The following is a 24,383-nucleotide window of genomic DNA, read 5'->3' on the forward strand; positions in this document are numbered from 1 at the left end:
CTTAGAAACAAAAAATATGTGTTGTATATATCTTTACATTTACCTTTTCCGGTTCTTTCTTAAATTGTTTTTGTTTTCCTACAGTAGTAGCATGTGATTGTTGTGTTGAAAATGTGATAGTAAAATGTGTTTTTTCCTGATCTGGTGTGTATAATTTGGTTCTTTTAATTAATTTTCGAATGTAATATTTTAATTTTAATTTATATTGTAAATTTCTTTTAGCTGAATGATGAGACACATCTAGTCTCAAAACGTACAAAAAAAATTAAAATAAACTTTTCTACATTCGACGCATTGGCTGTTTTATTCAATTCAATATGTTTCAACGTCGAACAAAAAATCCTCAAGATATATATATATATATATATATATATATATATATATATGAAGAAACTCGTAGTCTTTATATTATATATTTTATTTATGATGAAATATTAACAACACTATGTGTAATTATATTTATCATTTATAAAACGTAGATATTATTTGAGTATTTATAATGAAAAAGGAAAAAAGTTAAGAATTATAATTTTGGCAATTCGACAGAGAGAAAAACAAGAGAGAGATCCAAACTTGCACTTTTTGTTTTGCGCAGTGCTGTCACTATGATGAGCCAAAAATAATATTTATCTGTCAAGCTGAGATGCGATGTGTGTTGACAGGTCGCTACATATATATATATATATATATATATATATATATATATATATATATATATATATATATGTCGGATGACCCGACATACGTTGTCCTGTACCCACATCTAAGTTTTTTCAATATCCTATACTAATATTTACCGTTAAAAATAATAATTATTGTTTTTCGAATTGCTATTTACACCAATATATGAGTGATATTAAATGTAGATGATTCTCAATTCCCACAGTTAACACTTTAATTATTCCTTTAACAAATATTAAAATATGTTCAATAAAATTGTATATCAAATTCCAATAGCTCAATTTATTTGAATGCCAAGGGTTATCCAATATTTTGTAGATGTGGGTAAATAAATGATTTTTTGTTTATTTACGACTAAAGCATTGATTTTCTAAATTTATCACACGAAAAATCATCATCTGCCTTTGTGATTTATAGCATAAGATATGCGTATTGGAAATTGAAGTCTTTTAAGAGGTATAACAAAGAATTATATAGCATTTCGGTAAAGGTACAATATCACTTTGGATTTTTCTACCCAAAATAATTGCTTCAATAATGTTGCCTATAATTTTTATAATTTCGTACCATATTTTAACTGGCTTTTAGTAATTTAAATATTTAAATTACATTTTTCTCACTAATAATTCATATACATTATTACATAAGTTTATATTTCAAGTGAATTAATTTGTCAAATCCTGTTCACATGTGCTCTATTCAACCCACGATCAACAAAATTATTGCAGTAAATGGAGAGGAAAAAAGCGTGTGCTCTGCAAATTTTTTACTGTGCTCCAATTTGCTTGATATTTTGGAAATAGGCTAATCTTAATCTTAAGTTCAGAAGTGAAAACAATTTGCACTCCGTCACCAACCCCGCATTAATTGGATTATAACTCATTTAATTCTGAAGAAATAGTACTAGTCATTATACTAAAATTGATTACAAGTCGAAGTCCCGATTTATAAAAGTTTTTTCCAAGGAACATACAATTCTTTAATCATAAGGGAAGTGCTGGTAAAATGGAAGTAGATGCTATTGTTGAGATGTTCTGTCGATCTGTTGAAAAACACGGCGTAAAATATGTGAAATACATCGGAGATGGTGACACTAAGACCTTTAAGGGTATACTTGATAAGGATTCTTACGATGGTGATCCGTTGGTACAAAAAAAAGAATGTGTAGGACATGTACAAAAAAGAATGGGTGCTAGGCTAAGGAAAGCGAAGAAAGACAATAAAGGGGTCGGTGGAAAAGGTGAAGGCAAATTAACTGATAAAATGATCAATAAATTGTCTTTATATTATGGTTTAGCGATCCGCCGACACCCTGACTCTGTGAACGATATGAAAGATGCAGTTTGGGCTACTTATTATCATAATAGTTCTAGTGATGAAGACCCACAACATATGTATTGCCCACCTGGTACAGACAGTTGATGTAAGTGGCAACAATCTGCATCTGAAAATACAATAAAAGATTTTGTGCATGAAACTAAACCTCTGGCTGATAACGTTTTGACAGTTATCAAACCTATTTACGACAGTTTATCATCGAATGAATTATTGACTCGATGTTTAGGCTCAGAAACGCAAAATAATAATAAATCACTCAATTCATTGATTTGGACTTTTGCGCCTAAGCATATTCATTCTGGAGCTCAGATAATTGAAATAGCCACATTTATTGCTGTTTGTATTTTTAATGAAGGTTTCATTCCCATTTTAAAGATGATGACTTTGATGGGAATTAAAATTGGTACAGAGGCTCATTCATTTGCCGTAAGACGAGACAACGCCCGAATCGACCGTTCTGAAATACGAGCCTCTAACGCATCGAAAGAAGCCAGAACTGCTCGGTTAGAAGAGAGAAACGCCGAAGAAAGTTTTTATGAAGTCGAGGAAGGTCCGATGTATGAAGCAGGAATGGCAGATTAGATAAATGTAAGTATAAAATATAATTTCATGACTTAAATTGCGAATAACTTGACGCGAACGGCGGGCAAAACTTTAAACGCGTTTTTCTCGAAACTGTCTTTTTCAACCTGATACCCATGATATCTCGAGTTCTACTGAACCGATTGACTTGAAATTTTCAGGGAATCTTCCTCATAGACTCCTCTCGCTCATGAACTAGCCCCATCCCCAAATTCCAAAATTTAGTATTTTTAAAAAATTCGAGAATGTCAAAAAAATGGACCAAAAATTATGTTTTTTTTTCAAACAGTCGCCATTTTATCAAAAATTTGTTTTTAACTTGTCCCTAGTTCATGACCTTGCGACATTCATGTAGATTAATAATCTTTTTATTTTTTTCATTTTAGATCACTAGAAGGGATGAAATCATGGGTATGGCCACCTGCCAATTTTTCGAGACCCCCCACTTCATCGGCTGCTAAAATTTTGGATTTTGAAAAAAAAATTTTTTTAATTTTTTCCTGTACTCTTAAAAGGTTAATAAATAATATATAAGAAAATGGATGGTAAAAATATTAATTGCCTATTTTATACAGCACTTTAAAAAAGACCTAAAAATCATGCCTCTAGACCAGAATACCCCCTTAAATTTAGATGTGTGAAATGCAGAAGTGATCATCAACCTGGAAAATGCGAGAAACGTGTCGATCAAGCTCCTGAATGTGTAAACTGTGGGATGGAACATCCGGCTAATTATAAAAAGTGCTTATATCTTGAAGAAATAATACACAAACGTGCTAATAATCAAATAAAAAGTTCAAATCAGATAAGTACAAATAATATTAGTTATGTGATGGCACCCAAACCTAAACCTTTAACGAGACCATTTTCTGAAATGTTTACAAATAAAAGTTTTCCAACACTTCCTTCCCACATCCCTGCAACTAATCAATCCAGTAGACATACTGATAACTCCTCTAATCATCCTAATAACTCAAATCTCAACCTAAATGTAAATGAAATGTTTCAAACTATTAATGAATTAAAAATACTGTTTTCTGACAATACCGTTAAAAATACAATAAATACGTTACTGAATCTTGCTAAGGATATTAAAAATACTACCTGCGAGAAAGATAAACAAATGTTAGTATTTCAATGCTTTCTAACATTATGTACATAAATAGAGATAACATGAATATTATGTATTGGAATGCAAATGGCATTACTAAAAATACTATTGAATTGAATGATATTTTATTGAATCATGATATTGATATTGCGTTAATTTCTGAAACTCTTTTAAAACCTATCAACAAAATTTATATTCCTGGATTTAAAATAATAAGAAGAGACATTTCAAATTCTGGACAAAGAGGTTTATGTGTGAACATTAAAAATGGTATTAAATTTAGTAGAGTTCGAATCCCAAATTTACAAGCTGCTGAAGCAGAAGCAGTAAATATTATTCTAGACAATCAGATTACTACTATTTGTGGAGTTTATTTTCCATGCAATAGATTAATATTATCTGATTTAAAAACATTACTGAATTTAAATGATAAAATTTTAATTGCTGGCGATTACAATTCTAGACACGAGTTTTGGAATTGTATCAACAAAAATTCTAACGGTAAAAAACTATATAAGTTTCTAAGTAATAATATTAATTCTGTTGCATTGCATTATACTGTTTCTCCGACTAGATTTCCTGTAAATGAACTCCAAACATCATCTACTATTGATCTAGCTTTAACTAAAAATATTTACACAAATTATTTACCATTTACTATAACAGAAGCTAATTCCGATCATAATCCAGTTATACTACCTATACCATACAATAGCATACAAAATTACACAAATCCACATTATAATATAAAGTACAATTTTAAAGAGGCAAACTGGAATAAATTTCGATCCTATATAAATGAAACTATTGTGATTAATAAAACTATTAATAACACCAAAGATATTGATGAATCAATTACGTGCTTAACAAATAACATTCACACGGCGATGAATAAGTTTATTCCTAAAGTTAGTACTATTAATTCATTTTCCCTTCCCAATCACATATTAGATCTAATCAAATATAAAAATAAAATAAGAAGATTTTGGCAAAAAACTAATAATTCTGAAGCAAAGGTACTATTAAATAAATTAATTAAGGACATAACATTTAAAATTAAAGAACACAAAAATAATATTTGGAGTGATAAACTAAGGAAATCAAATTTAAATCACAATAATATATGGTTTTATGCTAAAAAATTCACAAAGAAACGTGAAAATATCCCTAATCTAAAATTAAATTTTTTATATGTATCTGATAATAAAGAAAAAGCTAATTTATTAGCTGATATTTTTGAAAAAACACAAGCAAAATGATAATTTAGGGAATGCTAACTTTAGTAATCACGTCCATAGAACAATCAATTCGATATTCCCAACTTCCAGTAATATAATCTCAAATATTAAATTCACTACTCCTAAAGAAATAAAAACTATTATAAACAGTAGAAAATCAAGAAGCACCCCAGGTCCAGTTGGAATATCGAATATTATATTAAAAAATCTTAGCAGAAAACCTATCATTCTAATTACTAAAATCATTAACAGCATTTTAAAACATGGTTATTTTCCACCCATTTGGAAATTTCTAAAACTATACCTATTAAAAAACCGAATAAAGACAGCGATCTCCCCACTAGTTACAGGCCTATCAGTTTATTAAGCCTTTTGAGTAAAATACTTGAAAAAGTTATATGCAATAGAATTGATAAATTTTTAACAAATAATAATGTGATACCAAATAATCAGTTCGGATTCAGAAAAAATCATTCCACCCTCAAAATATTAAGCAAGATTTGAAAGAGCAAAGTCGTTTTTTATTTCGTTTAAGATTTAATTGTTGTATTTAAAGCCATCTAGTGTCGAGGTTTTACATTTTATGCATTTCGGTGAAATTAGGTTTTATAGTGCTCAACATAAGCTTTAAAATGAGTGCTGTTACAAGTTTTTTGCGTGTAAAATGAGTGAGCTATCATGCAAATAAGAAGCATATACGAAGTTTTTTTCTTTTAAATCATATGGTTTAATGAGCGCCATTTCCACCAGAATTAAAGTAATTCACATTGCATCTAGAATTCACTTCATTATAAACATCTTGATGGATTCTAACAGATTCACTACTTTAGTACAAACTATTTTCAGAAAACTCACGATTTTATAAAAACTTTTTTTTTTTCAATTTTTTTAAAAATCGAAATTATTTTCATTATATCTCAAAAACAATAAAAGATACGTATAAAAGCATATAGATAAAAATCAAACGGATCTTTCTGGCTTATTATTGTTTTTTATTATTTTTCTTTCACACAAAAATTGACAGAGTTATGAATGTTTAAAGACTGCGCGGCCGCGCAAATTGGAAAAAAAAGTTTTTATAAAATCGTGAGTTTTCTGAAAATAGTTTGTACTAAAAAAGTGAATCTGGTAGAATCCATCAAGATCTTCTTAATGAAGTGAATTCTAGATGGAATGTGAATTACTTTAATTCTGGTGGAAATGGCGCTCATTAAACCATATGATTTAAAAGAAAAAAACTTCGTATATGCTTCTTATTTGCATGATAGCTCACTCATTTTACACGCAAAAAACTTGTAACAGCACTCATTTTAAAGCTTATGTTGAGCACTATAAAACCTAATTTCACCGAAATGCATAAAATGTAAAACCTCGACACTAGATGGCTTTAAATACAACAATTAAATCTTAAACGAAATAAAAAACGACTTTGCTCTTTCAAATCTTGCTTAATATTTTTTCTAGAACACTTTATGTAATACCGATTTATTAAGATTTTTATTGACATTATTTTGTTCATCACATGATTTTCGTTAAAATGTATATTATAGGAGATATTTGCAAAAAAACGAAAAAAAACGCCAAAAATATATGAATCTTTAGTGGCCAGTAACTTGAAAAGTATTAGTTTTTTTGAAAAACTATAAAAGACATTTTTTTCTTATAATTAGTTCTTCTATCGATTTCCGACGTTATTTTGAAAAAATGTAATTACACAATTGAGAAGGGGTGTCATCCCCCCGGGGGGTGATGGCGCAACCCGAATTGTTTTCACTTTTGAACTTGAGGGTAAGATAAACCTAATTCCAAAATTTCATTCAATTCGGAGCACAGTAAAAAAATTCAGACCTAAAACGCTCCGTTTACTGCACTAATTTGGTGTATGACAAACAAACATAATATTAAGAAACTACAGTCAGTACAAAATGTTTCATTGAGATTTGTTATAGGTCAAGCAAGGAATCCAATAAATATGCATTATATTAGCACAAAATTCTTACATGATTCCACTAATGTACCATTAGTGAGAGATTTTATAACAATTATCTCTGAAAGATTTTATACTAATTGTTTATTTAACTTAAATCCTAATATATGTAATATTGGATCGAATGACAATACATATTGGTACAATAAGTACAAGCTACCATCATCAATAAAAAGATAATCAAGTATAAAATATGACAGAGATCAAATTACTCTTAAACTATTCCTACAGCATATGTTATTAGTCTTGACTATTTTCCAATCATATATGTAATATGTATTCTTTTGTTATTATTATTGTAAATATGGTTTTTAGTGATTATTTTTACCATGATTAAAAATTTATTTATAGGTTAATTAAATTTTTACTAGTTAGTATTAAATATAAGTTTATGTATTTATATCTTAGGATAGTTATACATGTTTATATAAATTGCATAGAAATATGTATGTATAATCTAATATAAATGAAATAAATAAATCTTTAAAAACTAAAAACTCATATATACAAGGCCGGCCCTGGGATCTTCAGCGCCCGCATGCAATTTTTTTACAACCCACTCCCCCACGGTAAGTTTGATTGTTTTAACAGCTTATCATTAAAATTATATAAATATTAACTTATTTTTTTTTTAATTAATTTTCAATCATTCTGAATTTAGTATACAAAAAATAGATTTACTCTGAAAGTATATAAAATACATTGATTTATTATAGAAAATCGAAGCGATTCGGGTTAATCATAATCAAATATTTTTAACTTCCCGAAGGAGAAGTTTAAAAAATGCGAACACAAAGCACACACACACACACAACGATTGTTTCTGAGATATGCCAAAATGTTCAGAAACCTTCAAAACGTCGAGAAATACAAAAATTTTCATTTTCGATTTTCGGCCCATTACTATAACTACCCTACGGGAAGTTAAAAAATAACTATATTATTTGATTTTTTTCGATAAAAGATAAGAGATTGAAGTGCTCTTTGGTAAACCACATTTTTTGTTTTTTGGTCTGACGTTAACACAAACAAAGCGGATGGTTTTCCAACTCGTGAACAGGCAACGTATAACTGCCCATGAAAAAAGCAATGATTTTCTAAGTAATCTATTTGAAATTTATCCCGCAAACACTAAGCGATTGGCCTTGCGACTTGTTATTGCGAACGCATGGCGAACTGGAAATTGCAATCGTTTGAAGTCAAACGGAAGACCAGTCGGAATCATTGGTATGTCACCAAATCGCTAGCAATTTTTGATTGAATGGTTGAATTCAGTGCGTTGACATCATTATTCTTTGCGGCAATAATTGCTCGTTGACTTAACCAAGCATAATTCTGGTAATTCTCACTAATGTCATTACTCAAATATTTAATTACGATGCATGAAGTTCCAGCAATTTGCATTAGGGCACGATGCCATGCACCACTACTTTTCTTAGCTATAAACCTTGCGGAGCCCGAGACCATTCCAACAAATGCAAAATAGTCAAAATCGGTTCGTGCGTTCTGGAGTTATTCCGTCAGGAAGGAAAACGCGACTTATTTTTATATATATATAGAAGATAATCTATTTGAAATTATTTAAAACAATTGTTGATTATTTTTATCACTCAAATTTTTAATTACGGTGCATGAAGTTCCAGCAATTTGCATTAGGGCACGATACCATGCACCACTAATCTTCTTAGCTATAAACCTTGCGGAGCCCGAGACCTTTCCAACGAATGCAAAATTGTCGAAATCGGTTCGTGCGTTCTGGAGTTATTTCGTCAGGAAGGAAAACCCGACTTATTTTTATATATATAGAAGATACATATATTTTAGTTAGTTAGTTAGTTAGTTTTTTGAAGTGTCGTAATGTCTCTGACACAATTAAAAATTCTGGAATCGGATTCCAAAAAAACCTACAACTGCTGTGAAACAAAACCTTCTGCAAGTGTGGGTGTTTGTAAGAACTGTGGCAAAATTTACCATGTGAGTTGTGCCACAAGAAAAGGTTTCAAATTCATTGTTGGAAATTTGATACAGTGCTGTGAGGTGAACAGTGAAGTGTCGAGTGACAAACATATGGATACTATAAACAACTTAAAACAAACAATTACCGACAAAAATACCATAATAAACGATAAAATGACAATAATAAAGGATAAGGAATACATAATTCAGCATCTTGAAGAAAAAATTAAGATGCTGCAATTATTAAAGCCAAATGAAAAGAAAAAAGAAGTTTCGTCACCCAATATTGATAGTAATACTGAGAAAGCAGCATCCAAGAAACCTAAACATAAATCTACCAATAAAAACAGTGCCAATGCTAATAAGGTCTCAAAAGAACAGGTGAGTGTTGCAATAGCAACTGCTTTAAAGGAGTTAGACAAGCGTAGAAGCGAAACATTCCGAGATGCGGTTGCCAACATGGAGCTGCCTAATAAATCGACCCAAGCTGAACAACAATCAATTAAAGCAAATGACGATGGAAACTGGACTTTGGTCCAGAAAAAGAAGTCGCCGAGACGAAAAGACAAAGCCATAGAAAGATCAAATGTGAGCACTACACTCGCGGGAGTTGTGAGGAAGGCCCACTTGCATGTGTTTCGCCTGGCGCCGGAAACATCGACAAAAACTCTAAAAAATTATTTAAATGAGAAAAACTTCAAAAATATTGAATGTGAGAAAATGGCTTCAAAATATCCGAAAACATATGCCTCTTTCAAGGTCTCCGTTGCAGAGAGTGAATTGGAAAGAATAAAATCTCCGGATGTTTGGCCAAAAGGAGTCTGTGTAGACCGTTTTTTATTCCATCTATGAGAAAAAACGAAGAAAAATTGTTAAACTGGTTTAATATATAATATCCTTGAACATTCAATGTTTATCCAATAAAACGAAGGCATTAACAAAAGTTGTCCATGACAATAAAATAAACATTTTTTTGTTTATGTGAACATTGGCTTGGCAACGAGCAAATCGACCTGTATACGTGATTTTCGGCTAGTCAGCTCATTCTGCCGTAGTATTGGCTATGTGCGAAGGCATAGAAGGGGAAGTCAAATCGACCGAAGCGTTCGTAGTGGCTACTTTGAGCATTAACACTAGATATACCACGCCAGTCAAAATGACTGGTTGGGCACTTTCAATTCAAAATTCCCATTATATGTAAAATTTGTTTTGTGAAATGAAGTTATGACTTTTTAAGTTATAAGTATAGAAATCATTTAGTGCAATCAAAGTTACTTTATATATTAGTAACAAAAATAAATTGTGTTACTACTACTTGTACCAGCACCAGTCAAAATGACTGGTGCATGTTTCTATAGAAAATGTTTGATAAAAGAACTGAAATAACAATAGCCATAGATCGTATGCGTTTATCGCCTACTCTCTTATTGATTACAATATATATTATTTATTCTTTATTAACTTCCCGAAGGAGAAGTTTATGTTTTCATCAAAAAATCCGAATGGCTAATTTTATGTTTTCTCGACGTTTCAAGCCATTCTGAATCGAATGAGACCAAATTTGGAAAAAGTATGTGTGTGTGTGTGTGTGTGTGTGTGTGTGTGAACAGATTTTTTGCCGTAAATCGACGTTTTCTCCAAAACGGCTGGACCGATTTCAAAAATTTAAAAGCCATTTGATGTATCTCGATGAGGACTATCGTCTCTGAGTTTTGTGCGGCGATCGGCCAAGCCGTTTCTTTGTAAATTGCAGAAAAGTGAAAATTTTTTCGCCCACGTTTTAGCCCGCAATTCTGAATCGATTCTGAAAATTCAAAAACCATTCGATAGATATTGGTTGGGAATCGTGCTGATTAGTTTTTGGTAAAGATCGGCCGGGCCGTTTTCTTGTAATGACGTTTTTTAAAAAAAAATTTCGACGATTTTTATGATTTTTTTTTTGACGGTAGATACCATAGTTTTCTAGGTCATACTAAAATATTACGGCCCTACAACAACTCGATTAGCTTTAAAAATTCGTCAAAGTTTGCAAAAATTGGTATAGTTTTTTTTGACATTTGTCAAAATTAGACTTTTGATCGACGTTTTCTCAAAAGCGCCTGAACCGATTTCAGAAATTTAAAAGCCATTTGATGTATTTCGGGGAAGACTATCGTTTGTCAGTTTTATGCGACGATCAGCCAAGCCGTTTCTTTGTAATTTGAAAAAAAGTGTTAAACTTTTCGTTCACATTTAAGCTCATCCTACCGAACCGATTTTAAAAAATCAAAAACTGTTCGAAAGATATCATTTGGGAATGATGCTAATTAATTTTAGGTGAAAATCTACCGAGCCGTTTTCTTGTAATTAACCGTTGAAAAAAAAAATAAGCCGATTTTTATGGATTTTTTTAGCGATATATACCATGGTCTTATAGAACTGACTGAAATATTACGGCCTTAAGACAAATAGTTTGATTTTAAAAATTCATCAAAGTTTGAGAAAATGAGTAGCTCTTTTGACATTTGTTAAAATTAAAATTAGACTATTTACTTTGTATAATGATAGAGTACTTGGTCTTGAACATAATAAACCATTAAAGTCCTGAAAACTGGTTCAATTATAAAAATTATTGATTTTTGAAAATTTGCTTTTAGAAAATACTCCGAGTCAAAGTGTTCGTTCGTTTTCAATTATGTGTAATAAATCCACTCGCAGTACTTTTAATGACTCATAAATTAATTTATTTTTTATTGATTAAGTCGATTATTTAAATATATCGGGAAGTTCATGTAACTTGCCTCAAGGCTAAATACCAAACCAACTAGTTCTTTTTTACATTGTAAAAATGCAGATTGCTGAAGTATTACTAGATTTTTACCAACAAAACAATTGTTTCGAGCTTCGTTCAACACACTAAATAAAATTTGATTCAAAGTGATTTTCAAGTATAATTATTTATTCTTTTTGTACACTGATACATGTAAGTAATATTCGCGTGGACACAGAAATTTTCAAAAATATATTCTTGAGTAAAAAAAAAACTATAAACGAGAAAACTGCCATGGTTTCGACTTATTTTTATAGCGACTGTCAGTCTTCGAAAAAAGAATGGAAACAATGTTTTTTAGCTTATTTGGAAAATACAATCAACGGATCTCTGAAATGTTTGGACCTAGGATTTGAAATATATGATAGTGACGGTGAATTTTTAGATAAACAATTCAATCCACAAGGCAGTGCTATTATCGACTGTAGAAATGGGAAATTTTCGTGATAAAGACAATACAGATAGATCAAGTACGTTAGTAAATGGATAGATATCACAAACAAACGTATGAGACGATGCGAGCCACTTTTTTCGAATTCTGAAGACGAATTTGGAAGTAATGCACCAAATCAGTAAACTAAAATTAGTTTGGACGAAACTATTTGGACAAGAGTTGTAGTAAAGTGAAATAGGTTTTGCAGGTAGATTAGAAGTTCAAAGAGCTTTCAGACACATACTCAGGCCAAATTTATAGAAAAATAGCCCGCGTTTGGAACAAATTATAGAATATAGCAAAAATTGCTTCAAACCGGGAGCTCATATCACTTTGGTTGAATAACATTTTCCAACAAATGCCAGAAGCATATTTAGCCAGTAAATGCCAAAGAAACTATAAATTTACATAAAATTCTATCTGACATCTGATGTAGAAACAAAATATATGGTAAACGGTTGCCCGTATTTAGCGAAAGACGAAGAATCAACCCCTCTAAGCGAATTTGTAGTAATGAAAATTCTTGAAACATATACCACAAATGGTATAAATGCAATAACCGATATTATTTTTATAATTATTCATATGGCATTGAAATTAAAATCTAAAAACACGTCGGTAGCTGTAATTTTACGCGCAAACAAGTGGGTGCTGCCGGATACTTTTATTGAGTATTGTGGTAAAGTACTGTAAAAACTATTAAAAATTAATATATTTTGTTATTTGACAATATCTATAAGTTTATTTAACAGCTGTAATTAGTTTTGTTCAACTTAAAAACACAATAAGTATGTTATCTTAGAGACCAGTCATTTTGACACGTATATGGTAGGTAGAAATAGGTATATACAAACGGCTGGTATATCTAGTGTTAAGTGTAGCTATTATAACCGAAATTTTAAACAAAAACACATCAAATATTTGTTTATTTCAAATTTAAATAAGATAATTAAAAATGAGCCAACAAAGCTGTTGTACGATATAGTGGGTTGTAGAAAAACTAGTAGAAAAAGGGACTGCAAATTCTATACATTTTCTACAGCTAAGTGGAAAGAAAATCAACGGGAAAAGTGGATCGTTGCGGTTAGAAGAATAAAGTAAGTATCATAACCTTATTGTTATAAAAATTCAATTCGGAGTACTATAAATAGTTGGAAAATTGTTATATTTAGCAAAAAGAAAAATTATAAGTCAATAAATTGTTATATTATCAAAATTTAATTCTTACTTCAAGACTTCCCATTTCAGCGTTTACAGGTACTTTTTGATCACTTTTGCGACGTGAGGCCGAGCATTGTCGTATTGGAGGATGACATTGTCATGTCGCTCTTGATATTGTGGCCGCTTTTCTTTTAGCGCGCGACTAAGGCGCATCAATTGCATTCGGTAGCGATCTCCTATGGTGGTTTCACCCGGTTTTAAAAGCAGTTGTTCATCTTTGAAGGTTTTTTCTCTTCCACCACCATGTTTGTCTTCGGCATCGAAATCACCATTTTGAAACCACTCCCGACACGTTCTTTCACTCAGAGCAGCATCACCGTAAGTTTCTGAAAGCATTCGATGCGCTTCAGCTGCATTTTTTTCGAATTGTAACAGAAAAGTAGAACTTCCTGCAAATGGCGAGAATTGGGCACATAAACGGACATTTTCGAGCGTGAGTAATACAAAAACAAGAACAACTGTCACTGAACCGGAGATGACAATTTGTCAGGCATTATCATATATGTAGTTCAACCAACCTCAGCCGGTACAGCCACATATCGGAAACGGCGGAAGCAAAATTGTACACCTAATAATTGTAATTTTATGATTAAAAGAAAAATAAAAGTTATCACATAGCGCTAAAATGTTTATTTTGCAAACAGTTTAATTAATACAATGCTGAAATAATGCAAAATATATATTTGTAGTGTTGATGGATCACCGCCGTGGGTTCCCAAGCCCCATGATCGCATTTGCAGTGAACATTTCATTAGAGGAAAAAAATCGGACGAGGTATTGAGTCCTATCTACTTGCCAACAATATTTCCTTCAAATTATAAACCTCGAAAAGATAATTTAGCTTTTTTTCCTGCAATTTTATTTGATGGATGATGGAATCAAATCATGTCTTTATAATAATGTCTATTGTAAGTCTTTAGTTTGACCAAAAATAAAAAATGAGTAAATTAATTTATTATTATTACTTATTCTATTGATAAAATATTTTTATCATTATTATATTGTTTTTATTAAGAACTATTCCGAGATTATGACATAAGCTTTGAGGCACTTAACCTTAAAAATGTTTATTGCATTTCTTTATTTAATTAATCATTATACTTAATTATGTTTTAAGTACGTTGAAGTAAAATTTCAATAAACATTCAGCGTTCACATTATTACTGTATCTTGTTTATTATTATTTATAACAATTATTTAATATCTTTTTTCTTTAACAAACATGTAAAACCCATGAAAACCACACACTGATAGCCACAATTAGTTCATATTAATTACGGCGCTGGAGTCACGCTCTGAGCGAATACATACGCACGGAGGTGTTGCTATTTACTGTCGGAAAGAGATAGAATGTTGCGTCGAGATTTACAACAAGCTTCCCAATGAATGGAAACTTAAAAGCACGAATTGTTTCAATGCGACTGTCAAAAAAACATCCTATAGATCAACCTATTATACAATAAATGAATTCTTTAATCTAAGTTAATTATTAATTGTCATTGGGTTAATCTTGAGTTGTTCATAAATATTATTCATAATACTATAGTTATATTATAATATTGTGATAAAAATAATAATTGTAATGATGTAAATTGTAAATATTGAATTTAAATAAAGTATCTATCTATCTATCTATCTATATATTTATATTTATATCTTATATATAAAAATGGAGCTCTCTTTCAAATGTCCGAATAAAACTCGAAAACGGCTGTATGGATTTGGCCAGTCTTAGTCTTGAAAAATTTGTGCCAATCCAGAGATTGTCCAAAAAGTGAGATAATATTTCAAATCCGCGTAGAAACTTTACATTTATAATTTGAAAATTTTTGTAGAAGCGTAGTTTAAATAAAACAATGGACGGTGGCTAACACGTGAAATGTCAAACGATTTTGACAGATGATGTTCAATTACATTTAATAGGATGTTTTACGTTAATATTATTTAATTATGATTAAATTGTGGTAAGTAGTTTTGTTTGTAGTTTTATTTATATATAAAAACGTTAGTAAACGGGGCGCAAGTGTTACCAGAAACTAAATATCAACTTTTTTGAAATGTTAATATGAAAATGCACTTTTTGGCATATTTTTCTCAAACACGATGCTCTGATAGATCTCATTTGTATAATTATATACTCATTAGTATTCATAAAACATTTTCTAGGTTATATTATTTTTTATTTAAGTTATTTAAATTCAAAACCTAAATTTGGTATCGATCAAGGGGACATTTTGCCGAATAACATTTTCCCAGTTATAATTTCGTAGAATTTATCGAAGATTAGATAGTAATATATGAAGGTCCGGGGTTAAAAAGGTCCACCAGCGATGATTAAAAACCAGTAAAGTTAAGCATTGTTTAACAACAATATTTGAAAGTAGAGGGAAAAAGATACATAACCAGCTATAACCTTGATTCTTATGACTTTGCTATCTGGAGATAAACTGTAATCTTTGAAAATTCATAATAAAAGTATTTTCTTCCATTGGCAGTTTTTTAGCATTAGTTAAAAGTGTAATTAATTTGTAAAATACCTTTAAAATTAAAATAAGACATTCAACCTGTTTGCCACCTGGCCGTTCCAAGTTAGGGTAAATGGCGTAAAAAGGTCTAGATAACAATTTTTTGAAAGACAGCAAAAAAGCACATTTCTACAATGATGAAGTAGCTGGCAGTTTTACTGAACGTAGTCAGATAATTGTTCGTTTGAAATGTGTTATTTGTGATATGATTGGTTTGCTTTTCATAATATAGTTTATATATGCTCAAAGTCAAAATGGACCTTTGTGCCTCGCCCTGCTCTGCTCTATACTTTTTATTAAATTTACTTCAATTCACGAATGTTACTTGAAACTTTTCAAAAAGAAGAAATACCTAATTCATTTTCTATCTCTCCTCGCAGAAATTAGAAAATTTTGTATTAGCTCAGTAGTATTATTTACAATTATACACAAAATCCTGAATCAAAAAAGAATCTGACAAACTTGATACGTAATCAATATGTTGAAAGACCAAAAATGACTTGGATTGGATTATACCATGTTTTCTATAGAAAGTGTATTAAACTTCCAGTTTGATTGTATTGATAAAATATAGACAAACTAATGGGGTTTATAGCATTCAAACAACACATCCGTATACACTTAAAGTATTAATATTTTTGATTCTCTAGAAATTATTTAGAATATACCTTACTTAGCAAAACAACGTTTGCCGGGTCAGCTAGTATATATATATATATATATATATATATATATATATATATATATTTGGGTTTTGAAACAATTTACTTATTTATCATGCGATTTCATGCCGAGAGAACAAAAAAACTCGCCTTTTATTTTTAAACATAACAACACTCGTATCTCATGTTGGATTTTTGTAATTTTAATTTAATTTAATTTTTCAATATTTACAATATTAAAAATTGCATCGTAAACTTTTCCTTATTGACATCGTAAGTAATCTTTACTTACCCATTAGATTCAGAGTATCAAATTGTTGTTTTAAAGTTAAATTTTTTACATATTTTAAAAGTATTGTCCAAAGATCAGTAAAAGATGCAAAGAAATTACATATTTCTTAAACTATATTGAAAGAAAAAAACTAATTATATTTGTATCTGTATTTTTTCTGCATGCATAGTTAATAATTAAATTTAGAGTATGGGCGCCACTAAGTGATTTGTTTTTCTAAAGTATATGTTGCTTGCATCTTCCATATTTGCTACATTTCCATAATTCAATTTCTTGGAACAAATAAGCCATTTTCTTATTTTCCGTTTTTCTCTACTATAATTTGTATCTATTTTTTTAACAAGTTTCGTTTCAACTAAATCAGCTCGCAATTTTTTGTCAATATACTTATACCCAATAATTTACTTAATCTTTCGCAGGTTTGCGCTTACAGGATTGAACACTAGATAATATTTTTTTCAATTCCATGTTAACTTTAAACAAAGAAAAAATTGAATAAGTAGATTAAGCAATAATCAGAGTTATTAATTGGTTAATTGTTTCTACTGATGTACACATCTCCATATACGTAGTTAAGTTAAATTGCTTATTATAATCTATTAAGTATTCTTGATTTTATATTGAAATATATTATAAATTTAATTTTCGTATCTCGTATTGGCGCTCCCTAAGGTGCGCGGCCGCATTTTTCGCATGCATTGCATTCAAGCTAAGACCGGCAAGGATATATATATATATATATATATATATATATATATATATATATATATATATATATATATAAAATGAAAATTATATATGTGAATATATTTATAGATATCATTATACAAAAAATCATTTGCAAAGCAACACATAATTTACCTTCCCATTTTCCACGGCGATAGGCAGCACAAAGGAAATATATGAAAAACTTGAGATTTGTGTCGGAGTGACTCTTCCCAGTCTGGTGTTTGCAATGTCAAGTAACTTAATAAATATCCCATAAAATTATAAATAACATATGCTTCATAACATTCTCGTACACTGTCCATATAAATTGATTGTTCAGGGAATATCAATCCAACCCACTGAAAGAATTAAATAATTTCTTTGACATGTTTTTGTTTGTGTTTAGTTTAGTAATTGCTTGTATGTTTTATTTCCACTAAAAGAGTCAAATTTGGACTGGAAATTTGGATCTTTCTATTTATGATCTGGATGTTTTTTGTTTTATAGTAATAAGTAACTATTATTTGAAATTACACTGAAGATGAGGCACACCATGGTCTTGAAACGTTTGTAATTATAAAATAAAATTGTTAAAAAAATCTGAGTGTTGCTTTGTTCATATTTAACATTTAATATATATATATATATATATATATATATATATATATATATAGATATATATATATTTTGTATGATTCTGAATTTGATGTTGACATATGTATTAACAAGTCTAGTAATCGGGCATAACATCAAAAAAAAAAATCTTTCAAAAATTTATTATAAATCCATACGTTTCGGCTATAATCCTAGCCTTCATTCAGTGGAAACTAAAAATAAAATTAAAACTAAAACAATTGAATGAAATTGAAACCAGAAAGAGGTTTCTGAGTCAGGTAAATCGTTTTGTACTGTGGAAACGATTTACCTGACTCAGAAACTCTGGTGTGATATGTTTGCCATACATTAAAGAATTGTATGTACCTTGAAAAAAACTTTTTTATAAATCTGGACTCCGACTTGTAAACAATTTTAGTGACTAGTACTATTTTTACCAAAACGAAAACCCCTTTTAATATCGAATGACTTAGAAATCTCGTCTAATAAATTAATTGTCTAGATTGTAATTTAATTTACATAGAAGAAACAAGCCAGAACTTAATGAAACGTTTACAACAACATAAAAACAATTCCAAAAACCCAAGACAGTTTAAAACTATGATAGCAGAGCATATTTATACTTTAAAACACAATATGGACTTTTCTAACCCGACTGTACTACAATTCGAACAAAATTTATTCAAACGAAGAATTATAGAAGGATCTTTTTTAACTATTTACAGCAATAAAACAATAAAAAAACGGAATGAACTTAACACGCTGTGCGACACAAACCTCTTTTATTTAGATAGTATTTCCAAATTTCTCACAAAACAATAAAAACGACGCGCAAAGGATTCGCAATTCGTTCCACACATGTGTAGAATCTTCGTAAAAAATATTTTTTAAAAAAAGTCCTTTGTCCATTATATCCTCAACCAGTCTGCAAACAACACACTATCCAATTGTGATTTTTTAAATTAGTATTTTGTGAAAATATTGTGTAATTACAAGTTTAATATTTATAATGCATAGTGTAGTGCATTACCATATCTTGATACCATGGATTACTAAAATTTTCCAATTTAACACTAAGATTAACTAATTGTAAGTACTATTTACTATTTTCTTTTTTCTTTTCACTCCAATTCAATTGTTTTAGTTTTAATTTTATATTTAGTTTCCACTGAATGAAGGCTAAGATTATAGCCGAAACGTATGGATTGAAAATAAATTTTTGAAAGAATTCATGTTTTTTATTGATGTTATACCCGATTACCAGACTTGTTAATATATATATATATATATATATATATATATATATATATATATATATATATATTTTTTTTTTATTATATAATTTTGATGTTGAAATATGTGATATTCAGTTTTCAGGGCAATACATCAATTAAAAAATTTGTATGACTTTAAAACATTTTTATTTATTCCATACGTTTCGACACATTGTTTTGTGTCATCTTCAGTGGACTCTAGATTGATAGAACAGATAGAAATTATTAATTAAAACTAATATATAAGAAGTGATATGGTATGAACTTACATGTAATTGAATTAATCCTAATTATTTCATATTATAGATGTTCACAATGCACAATCCTAATTATTTCATATTATAAATGTTCACAATGCACAATCCTAATTATTTCATATTATAAATGTTCACAGTGCACTAAAAAACCAATCCTTGTCATTTTAAGTTGAACAATATATAAATTTTTGACAGATTATTATGAATTTGTGAAGTACATCACGCCGTACATTTCTGTGCTCCGATGTACGGGTGACGACTGAATGTACGTCAATGTGCGAACCACGTGTTATCCTCCACACCTTATAAAATCAGTAATTAACAACAGACTTTCCGCCCTTAACACAAAACATAATCATCCTTCCCTCGAGTCCCAGAAAAAAGAAGAAAATAAGTTTGTTGGCACTATTTGTCTCCCTTACATTAAAAATCTCTTTCCTATTTGGAAAAAACTATTTGAATTCGCGGATTTGCGTTTAGTTTGCAATATTGATCAGACTCTCAACTTTTTATTTTCGAACTTAAAATCACCGACAAGTTTAGATCGTATTTCTAACATCGTGTATAAAATTGACTGTACAAATTGTGAGGCCACTTATATTGGCGAAACTGGACAACATCTAAAAAAACGTCTTAGACAACATTATAACAATTCCAAAAATAAAAATCAAAATCAAACAATGATAACTGACCACATACAAAGTTTCAATCATATATTCAATTTTGATGTGGCCACAATTTTATATCACGAATCGAATACATCTCAGAGACGCTTTTCAGAATCTTGTCTGATACACCTTTACAAAAATAGTTTAAACAAAAGATTGGATACTTCCTCACTGTGCGAGAATTACCAAGTAGTCTTAAACAATGTCTCGAAATTCATACCTTTAAAATAGTTACCTATCATGATCGACGTTTAATTATATTAATTTTAATGCCAATTTTTCTTTTTCTTTTTCTTTTAATTTTGATCTCAATTTTACTAATTATGTCCACCCTCACAATTGTCATGTTTTTATATTTCACTATTGTACCCTCTCGCGTTGTCAAATCTTAAATTCTTTGGTCAGTTCGTTTGCCTTGTACCTTAGCCCTCAACACGTGGTTCGCACATTGACGTACATTCAGTCGTCACCCGTACATCGGAGCACAGAAATGTACGGCGTGATGTACTTCACAAATTCATAAAAATCTCAGTCAAAAATTTATATATTGTTCAACTTAAAATGACAAGGATTGGTTTTTTAGTGCACTGTGAACATTTATAATATGAAATAATAAGGATTGTGCATTGTGAACATTTATAATATGAAATAATTAGGATTGTGCATTGTGAACATCTATAATATGAAATAATTAGGATTAATTCAATTACATGTAAGTTCATACCATATCACTTCTTATATATTAGTTTTAATTAATAATTTCTATCTGTTCTTTCAATCTAGAGTCCACTGAAGATGACACAAAACAATGTGTCGAAACGTATGGAATAAATAAAAATGTTTTAAAGTCATACAAATTTTTTAATTGATGTATTGCCCTGAAAACTGAATATCATATATATATATATATATATATATATATATATATATATATATATATATATATATAATAAAGTTCTATTTGCTTAGACACTACGGGTATTTTGAAGTAGCTAAATTCTAAACAAACTATGGAAGATAATTAGCACTTAACAAATGTCATGAATAAATTATATTACTTACTGCATTAATTACATAAATGGGCACCATCCACAATATTCTGAAACATACAAAAATATTCATAATGGTTAAAAAATGTTTTATATTTTATTATTATTAAGTAAGTAGTCTAAAATAATTTGATAGTTATATATCAGCTTCAAAATTATAATATAAACATTATATACGCTATAGAATGTATATAAAAACAAATATACATTATGAATAAATAACTATACCTTATTATATGCTTTTGCAAACATGGTTGGGTGTAATGTACAATATGTTGTGCAATTTGCCATATTGATATCGGTAGTGCCATGATAACGAAGACCCCAGCAAGAAAAACTTCCTGGTTTCTCTTAATGAATCCATTATGAATACAATTTATTATTAACAAAGGCACTAATATAATTATTATTAAGAAGTAAGCAGTGACAATAACTGGCCTTATCCACAACCGCCACCTTAGAAGGACTAAGCCACAAGGAACTCTACCGCACATGTTTCAAATGTACTGTCATGATATCTTTCGTAAAGGTAAGTACTATTATAAAGACTCTTATTGTTTCCAATTGCTCTTTCTAATTTATAGGTTATCTGATATGCGTCCTTGTGTATATGTCAAACTATTATTCAGCCCATAGAATTTGAATAAAAACCTAAATAGAGTAGAATATTACGCCATAAACCGTAAACATCATTGACATCTGGTGGTTTGTCAGGTATACAATTGCCGCTAAGTACAAATTTTGAATCAAAGTATCATATCGATGTGCCCGAATTTAAATGTAACCGGATAGTAAACTTGGTGTTGGTATATATTAAAACTAGCTGTAAGTGGAATTCTGTTTTGAGGCAATTATGGCATCGTGCCTTAAGACAAATTGCTGGAACTTCCCGTACCGTAACGAAATGTTTGAGGAATACTGAATGTTTTCAAATAGATTATTATAAATATTGTAACATTGTCTAATATTTATGAGAATTATATAAACTGAATTGCAGAGTTGAAATTATTTGTAAAGTATATTAGAACTATAGTCAGAATTAAAAATAAAATCTGAAATATTTTCGATATACAAAAAACTAAAAAACTAAAAAAAAAAAAAAAAATGGAATTTTTTTTTTCCAAAATCAATTATTTTGTTAAGACAAGCAGAAAGTTTTTTGAATCGTTTCAATCGGACCCTTAGTTCTCTCAAAAACTGCCATTTTTTACATATTTAGCTCCGTATCTTCGAAATGGCTAGGCCTGCCTTTGCCAAAAACTAATAAGCACTTCTCCCAATCATTACTAATTGAATGTTTTTTAGATCATTCAAATCAGATACTCCGTTCTCTCAAAAATTCGATTTCTATTTTTTGCACTCTTTGCTCCGTATCTCCGAAACGGCTGGACCTGCCTTTGCCAAAAACTAATCAGCTCTTTTCCCTATTAATAAAAATCGAATGTTTTTTAAACCATTCAAATCGGTTGATCCGTGCGCCCTAAAACGTGACTGGAAATTTGTATCCATACATACATACACACACACACACACATACACACACACACACACACATCCATTTTTTCTGAGGTATGCCAAAACGTTCAGAAACCTTCAAAACGTCGAGAAATGTTAAAATTTTCAATTCCGATTTTCGGCCCATTACAATAACTTACCCTACGGGAAGTTAACTAGTGGGGCACATGGCATCGTGCCTTAAGGCAAATTGCTGGAGCTTTCCATAGCAAAAATTTTTTTTTAAAAAAAGATTACATTTTTGAGAAAAATTTACTCTGAAGAAATTAGATTTTTGAGAAACTATACATTTTTGATAAAAATTTACTTTTCTTTGAAAAAAAAAGACTTTTTGAAAAAAAAATTATTTTGAAATATTTTGAAAATTCTGAACTTTTTTCAAAGCAATCGTACTGCTTTTACTGCATATAGACGAAATATCGAAGCGCGTAAGCGCCGCGTTGCCGGCTCATGGATAAACATTGGTACGGAACCCATAAAAATGTAAACAAAATTTATACTTATTATTAAAATCTTTATAAAATATCTAATAATTTAATGTGCATATGTCTAATGATCGTTTTTGACCGCCAAATGGCATTTTTTTTACTTTTTTTACTCGATCTCCGAAACCGCTAGACCTGCCTTCACGAAAATTTGATCAGTTCTTCATCTTGTTAATACAAGTAAAATGTTTTTTGAATTTTTAAAATCGGACGCTCCGTTCTCTTAAAAACCGTGTCGCCGTTTTTGGCACTTTTTGCCCCGTATCTTCGAAACGGCTACACCTGTTCCGTCAAAAACTAATCAGCACGTCTCCTTATCAGTACGAATCGAATGTTTTTTTAATTATTTAAATCGGTTGATCGGTGTACCCGAAATCGTCGACGAAAATTTGTATCCGCACACACATACGAGTACACACGCACATACACATACATCCATTTTTTTCTAAAATATGCCAAAATATTCAAAAATCTTTGAAACGTAAAGATATATAAAAATTTTCATTTTCGACTTTTTTGCGATTACTATAACTTGCCCTAAGGGAAGTTAACAAGTGTGTTGAGTCAAAAGACTGACAAAGTACTCATTTTAAAGCTTATTTTAAGAACTATGAAACCCCATTTTCATGTCTAGCTTAATATTCTTCCTAGAACACTTTATAAAACATCGATTTATAAAGATTATATTTAATATAATTTTGTTCATTACTTGATTTTCGTTAAAATGTATATTATTGTAGATATTTGCAGAAAAACGTCAGAAAGAAACGAATTTCGATTAGCCAGTAACTTGAAAAGCATTTGCATTTTTAAAAAACATGAAACATTTTTTTCTTATAGTTAGTTCTTCTATCTTTGACGTTATTTTGAAAAAATAAAACTACACTACTGAGAAGGATTGTCATAGCCCCGGGGGGCGGCGGCGGCGTATAAATTATTTTCACTTTTAAACTTGAGAGTACGATTAACCTTATTCC

The 24,383-nt window shown here is 29.9% G+C and overlaps 1 protein-coding gene across 1 annotated transcript in view; it reads right to left on the minus strand.

Moving 5' to 3' along the window:
• Window positions 1-21,986, minus strand: part of LOC113371386 (transmembrane protein 184C) — a 230,966-nt gene extending 208,980 nt beyond the window's left edge. The window contains exons 1-3 of the mRNA XM_026612013.1: window positions 21,635-21,986; window positions 21,420-21,456; window positions 17,697-17,902 (exon numbers count right to left, since the gene is read on the minus strand). Coding sequence (XP_026467798.1) covers window positions 17,697-17,902; window positions 21,420-21,456; window positions 21,635-21,900 — 509 coding nt within the window. The 5' untranslated portion in view covers window positions 21,901-21,986. The remainder of the gene's footprint in view (window positions 1-17,696; window positions 17,903-21,419; window positions 21,457-21,634) is intronic.
• Window positions 21,987-24,383: the final 2,397 nt, after the last annotated feature.

The sequence above is a fragment of the Ctenocephalides felis genome, unplaced genomic scaffold (assembly GCF_003426905.1).
Source record: "Ctenocephalides felis isolate EL2017-DRISC unplaced genomic scaffold, ASM342690v1 CF-g0.4_SCAFFOLD_01492, whole genome shotgun sequence".
Lineage (NCBI taxonomy): Eukaryota > Metazoa > Arthropoda > Insecta > Siphonaptera > Pulicidae > Ctenocephalides > Ctenocephalides felis.